We start from the raw sequence: 5,824 nt of genomic DNA, 5'->3' as shown, positions 1-5,824 counted from the left end.
AAGGTGCGCTTACCGGGAAGATTCTAGCCTATGTCCATCCTGGGTCAGAGCTTCATCGCGTCTGCTCCAGAGAGCAGAGCTATTGAGTCTGAGCTCACTTCCTCTTCCTCCCAGCATTCTGTTCTGTTTACTCCACCCACCTATGTTCTAACCGATCAGGGCCAAGGCAGTTTCTTTATTAGCCAATGACCTTCCTCTGTCAGACATTTCTCATTAAAAGCATTGCAACCACTTAGTAGTAATTTTAGTAGTAGTTGATGGTAATCCGGAGGGTTTGCTTGTGAGTTTACCACTGAATTCCTTAGCCTAAACCATTGTCTGGTACACCAAACAGATGAACAGGATTCGCTGAGCGGATAAATAAATCACAACCACATGCTGTGTTGGTTCAAATCTGAAATGCTCCTAACAGGTTCATGTTCTGACTGTTCCTTTAGGAGAAGGTGGCAGAAGTAGGCAATAGTCTCTCTGCTTTTGGACCTGCCACCATGAGAACAGTTATGGTCCACCACGGCCACAAGCTCTGCCTTCTCCACTATGAGGAACCTGGGAGTGTAAACCTGAATATGATTAATTACTAAACTTTTTTCCGGTATTTGCACAGCACCCAAAAAGGAATGAATACAGACGCAATGCAGGCACAGAGTGGAGAAGACACACAAGTGTTCCCGTTGCTCTCAATTGCAACAGGCCTTGTTCATTCACTCAACAAGTGTCTCCAAACTCCTACTGTGCTCCTGCCTCTGTACTAGACACAGAGGAGACGGGGAAAGATGCCCACCTTTTATCACAAAGGCATGGATCAAACAACCACCCTGGGAAAGAGGGGCCCAGGTACATTTATCTGGCCTCCCGACAGGGCAGGCAGAAATACTAAATCATGATCCTGGAGAGCAGGCTGAGAGGTTAGAGAATCTGGAGGCAGAAAAAACAGCCCACTGGGACTTAGAGGTTGAAGAGACTACCCAAACAGGAAGGGGCTAAGCAAGGTCAGAGTGTCTGTCCGCAGGCAAATGGGGTGACGGTGGGGTGGGGAACGCAGTGAGAGGAATCAGGTCTGGGAAGCAGGTGAAGAGCAGCTCAGGCCTCGGGCTGTAACCTAACAAATTGGACATCTACAAGAAGTGGAAGCAACTCACTCAGAGGGCTTTGTAAGTCATACTGCTTCACCTTCCGGAGCCTGGGAAAAAACAGTAGACTATATAAATCTAGAAATTTAAGTCAAGAGACACTTAGCACGTTTACTTAAAACTGTACCTAGTTTCTGACCTACGAGGAAGGGCTCCGTACTTACCACGTTCCCACACTGCAGACTAAAAGGAAAGCGAGACAGGCAGCACGCCTCAAGCGAGGGGCAAAGGGCTATAGGTGCTTACCGAACAAGAGGAAGCAGAAGACAGTTCTAGTCTAGGAGATAAAAAGATCAGTAACTGAGGTAGGGCAGTTGCAAGGAAATTTCCGGAAGAACCTGGCTGGGTCTGGTAAGGGGCATGCTTTTTCTTCAGCAGAAATGATAATATGATAAAGGCGCCAAAAATTGAGGCCCCTTTTGGTGCTGAGCGGCAAGTTCAACAGTGCAGTACTCAGCGAACCCCTGAGGGCTGTGGAAAGAGACAACAAAACCATAGCCGTTCTAGAAAGGAAAAAGAGACTGGGAAGGAGGCCACCCATTGCAGGATGCGAGCCGAAGAACAGGAATACTGGCAAAAGGAGGGGTGAGGAAAGGTGGGGTTAGGTGTGGTATGGACACCTCCCACCTCTCTTCCCCGCCCTCCCTGCCAGGGTCAACCTTACTCTCCACAGCAAGGGGAGAATCCCACCCTGCAACTAGAAGCAGCCTGGTGGTCCCTGTTGGCGTGTACTTAGTTTTGGGGTTCCAAACCTCGTTGCTGATCTCCCTCTATTTTCCACACCCCAAAGCATCTTCTAAGAGCGAAAGTAACTGCACAGAATCAGGGGACGAAAACCGTCTTTTTAAAAGGGTACAGCCTAAACCTGCTGCTGCTGTCCAGCCGATGCAGACTACCCAGACTAACGCAAGACCCTCTCGTGCCGCTCCGTCCCACACACCCTCGGTTGAACTATACCCAGCGGTGATGACAGTAGACCTAGGTGCCCTCCCCTCAAAGGCTACCCGGGTTAAGGCGAGCGCTTGCGAACCTCTCCCACTTCAGGATGGGTATTCCCACGGCTATTTCTTTCTCATCTCAGCACGTGATTGTAACACCAGTCCCCAGTCTCGAGATCAGACCCCCACATCCTATTCCCTCCCATTCCCCCCCCCCCTCGCCCTCGGCGTCGAGGTCCCCGCGTCCGCTCCCGCCGCTCCCCTGGCCTCCGCTCGTTCTCACCGGCGTGTTGCCGCCTGCCCCGGCCGTGGCCGCAGCTGGGCGCCCTCGCGGTGTGCGGAGGCGCAGATGCTTTCAGGGGAGCTGGGCGAGCTTAGCAAGCAGCCAGCCACCGAGCTGCTGGTACGCAAGGCCCGGCTCACCCCACTCCAGGCGCAGGGCGGCGCCGCACCCAGAGAGCCGGCTGCCAGCGCCTGGGCTCGCTCACCGAAGTCGGCGAACCACGCACTGTTTACCTGTTGCTAGGGCACCGGGGCGGGGCGTCGGCAACTGGGCGGAGCCTGGCTGGCCTTCGGGCACCTGTGGGCTCTGAGTGTGTGTCCCGATTTACCCTGCTGCCTGCAGGGGCTTTGGCTTTTCGCTTTACTTTTGCTAGTTGTTGGCAATGGCTACGGAACTCCAACTATCCGCTGAATGGGATAGTTTTGTCCCTGGTGGTGCGATTGGGCGGGACACGAGGAGAAGAGGCGGGCTACCAAGATAACGCAGGTTTGTCTTCGGGAAGGAAAGGCTAGGACAGGCTAAACCACTCTCGTGAAATTATCTGAACTTGACCTCTCCTGGAAAACAAGAATAACGTCTCTGAGGGTTGAAGTGAAGAAATGTCGGGTTTTTTTTTTTTTTTTAAGTCTGGTACAGGTTGGAGGAGAGAAAGATGGGCAGGGTTCTTATATTCTGGGTGGGATTAACCTTGTGAGTTCATCCTCTTCTCTCAGAATGCGTTTGGGGCACAATTCTTGCTTTTTATAACTCTCGCCATTCCATTCAATTCACCAAGTGGTTATTGCGTATTTGCCAAGTGCCTGGCTTCCCGCTTGCTGTGGGAATTCAGTACCCAACAAGAGGCAAGGTTCTTGAATGTTGGGGCAGGGAGAGGGGAACAGAGCAAAGCGGAAGGGTGTGAAATGAAATTGGCCACAAGTAAGGTGACTGGTGTAGAGAGTTGGCGTTAAGAGCTCTTGCTGGTACAGAGGACCCCGGTTTGGCTCCCAGCACCCACATGGCAGTTTCTTCTTCCAGTCCCAGAGAATCCGGTGCCTTTCTCTGACCCCCACAGGCAGCAGGCAGGCATTTAGTGCACAGATCTATATACAGGGCAAACAAAAACCCCTTAATACACTGTGGTAGTTTGAATGTATTGGCCCCGTAAACTCAAAGGGAGTGACATTAATGGGAGGCGTGGCCTTTTTGGAGTAGGTGTAGTCTTGGAGGAAGTTAGTCACTGTGGAGGCAGGCTTTGAGCTCATATATGCTCAAGCCACGCCCAGTGAGACAGACCACTTCCTGTTGCCTACAAGTCAAGATGAAGGACACTTCTCCAGCACCGTGTCTGTCTGCACGCCATCGTTTCACACCGTGATGATAATGGACTAAAGCTCTGAGAATGTAAAGCCAGTTAAATGCTTTTCCTTTATAAGAGTTACTGTGGTCATGGTGTCTCTTCACGGCACTAGAAAGCCTAACTAAGACATACACATAAAATAATAAAGATAAATCTTTAAGAAAAATCCACCTTTGGGGCTTGGAGAGCTGGCTCAGAAGTTAAGGGCACTTGTTGCCCTTGCAGAGGACTGGAGTTTGATTCCTATCAACCCCATTACAGGGAATCACCATGGTTACCGAGTAGCCACATGGTGTACAGACATACAAGCAGGCAAAACATACATATGGTTAATAACTCGATTAAGCTAAGTGAATGTCTCACCAAGGGGCCACCCCTTCAGCCTCTGCACATTCCTTTTAGATTAGCGATTTGGGAGGGCTTTCTGGGGAGACAAAGTCAAAACTGGGATCTAGGTGGCCAGCAGCAGGCACCTCCTGTAGACACCATGGGCAGAGCATTCCAAATCCAGTTCAGGAGGAGGAGGATGAACCACAAAGCGGGTAAAATCCTGAAAGGTTCAAGTAAGGCTAGTTTTGCTAGCTTTTCTCTGGACTGATTAGTGAAATGATTTTCAGAAGCAAATATATATGGGAGTGCTGGTGGTGTGATGTGGATGAGAATGACCTCCATGGGCTCGTACATTTGAATGATTGGTCCCTAGTTGGTGGAACTGTTTGGGAAGGATCGGGAGGCGTGGCCTCACTGGAGGAGGTGTGTCACTGGGGGTGGGCTGTGAGGTTTCAAAAGTCCATGCCAGACCAGCCCTCTCCACTCTGTCTCCAACTTGTGGATAGGATGTGAGCTCTCAGCTACTGCTCCAGCACCATGCCTAGCTGCTTGCTGCCCACCATGATGGTCTTGCCCTCTGGAACTGTAAGCAAGTCCCCAGTCATTGTGTCTCTTCACAGCAATAGAACAGCACACAGGAGACAGATGGTGGTCATCTTTATTCTGAGGGAGGCAATACTTACACAAATGCAGGGCCGTGCACTATCTGAATAGCTCAGTGCAAAATGGAAATATAAAAGGCAAGGAAAGAAACCACTAAAGAATACTCAGCTAGGGGCTGGAGAGATGGCTCAGTGTTTAAGAGCATTGCCTGCTCTTCCAAGGGTCCTGAGTTCAATTCCCACCAACCACATGTGTCATGACCGCCTCGACCAGCAAGGATGACGTGACACCGGAGCTCTTCTTTTTTTTTTTTTTTTTTTTTTTGGTTTTTCGAGACAGGGTTTCTCTGTGGTTTTGGAGCCTGTCCTGGAACTAGCTCTTGTAGACCAGGCTGGTCTCGAACTCACAGAGATCCGCCTGCCTCTGCCTCCCGAGTGCTGGGATTAAAGGCGTGCGCCACCACCGCCCGGCTCGGAGCTCTTCTTATAAGCAGTTTTATTCAGGACTTTTGACAATCGAAGAAATCTCCCCCGCCCCCAAACCTCTCCCAGCCCTTAAGTAGGCCTGGGCTACCAACCCTGGATAGCCACGTGGGAGCCGTTCATTGGTCCACGCTCATGCAAGCAGCTTGCAATCATCACCCGATGATCGCAAGGGTCCGGCCTCAGCCAAATAAGGAGTTGTTTATTAGAGAGCGCTCACTTTCGGGATCCTGGAAGGCGGAAGCCAGCGCCATCTTTAAGGTGCAGCTCCATGCAGCTCTCTACACACATGGTGGCACCATCTGTAATGAGGTCTGGTGCCCTCTTCTGGCCTGCAGACATACACACAGACAGAATATTGTACCCATAATCAATCAATCAATCAATCAATCAATCAATCAATCAATATTTTTTTAAAAAAAGAATACTCAACTCTCCAGCCTGTTCCCGCCCTGACTTTCTCAGGTCTCTATATAGCACTGCACACTCCTAGGAAGCCCCAAATGCACCTTGCATCACACCCTGAAAAACCTGCCTTTGGCCCAATGCCCCTCCTCTCAGATCACTACCCTGTTTCAGCTTGGGCTGTCTTTGCCTGGGCTGTTGTGGTCCTGGCACCCCGCTGCCCTTTGACTTTGACACTCATCACATTTTCAAGCAGAGATTTAACTGCGAGTCACTCATTTTCAAAAGCTGCCAGTGGCCGTTTCCTACAAAGA

The 5,824-nt window shown here is 50.7% G+C and overlaps 1 protein-coding gene across 1 annotated transcript in view; it reads right to left on the bottom strand.

The window, feature by feature from the left end:
• The window catches only part of Smkr1 (small lysine rich protein 1), an 11,491-nt gene extending 6,132 nt beyond the window's left edge, over window positions 1–5,359 (bottom strand). The window contains exons 1-2 of the mRNA XM_026788550.1: window positions 5,326–5,359; window positions 2,352–2,441 (exon numbers count right to left, since the gene is read on the bottom strand). Coding sequence (XP_026644351.1) covers window positions 2,352–2,441; window positions 5,326–5,359 — 124 coding nt within the window. The remainder of the gene's footprint in view (window positions 1–2,351; window positions 2,442–5,325) is intronic.
• Between the last annotated feature and the right edge of the window lie 465 nt (window positions 5,360–5,824).

This window comes from Microtus ochrogaster, unplaced genomic scaffold, assembly GCF_000317375.1.
Source record: "Microtus ochrogaster isolate Prairie Vole_2 unplaced genomic scaffold, MicOch1.0 UNK4, whole genome shotgun sequence".
NCBI lineage: Eukaryota > Metazoa > Chordata > Mammalia > Rodentia > Cricetidae > Microtus > Microtus ochrogaster.
This window is presented reverse-complemented; position numbering and strand designations above follow the sequence as displayed.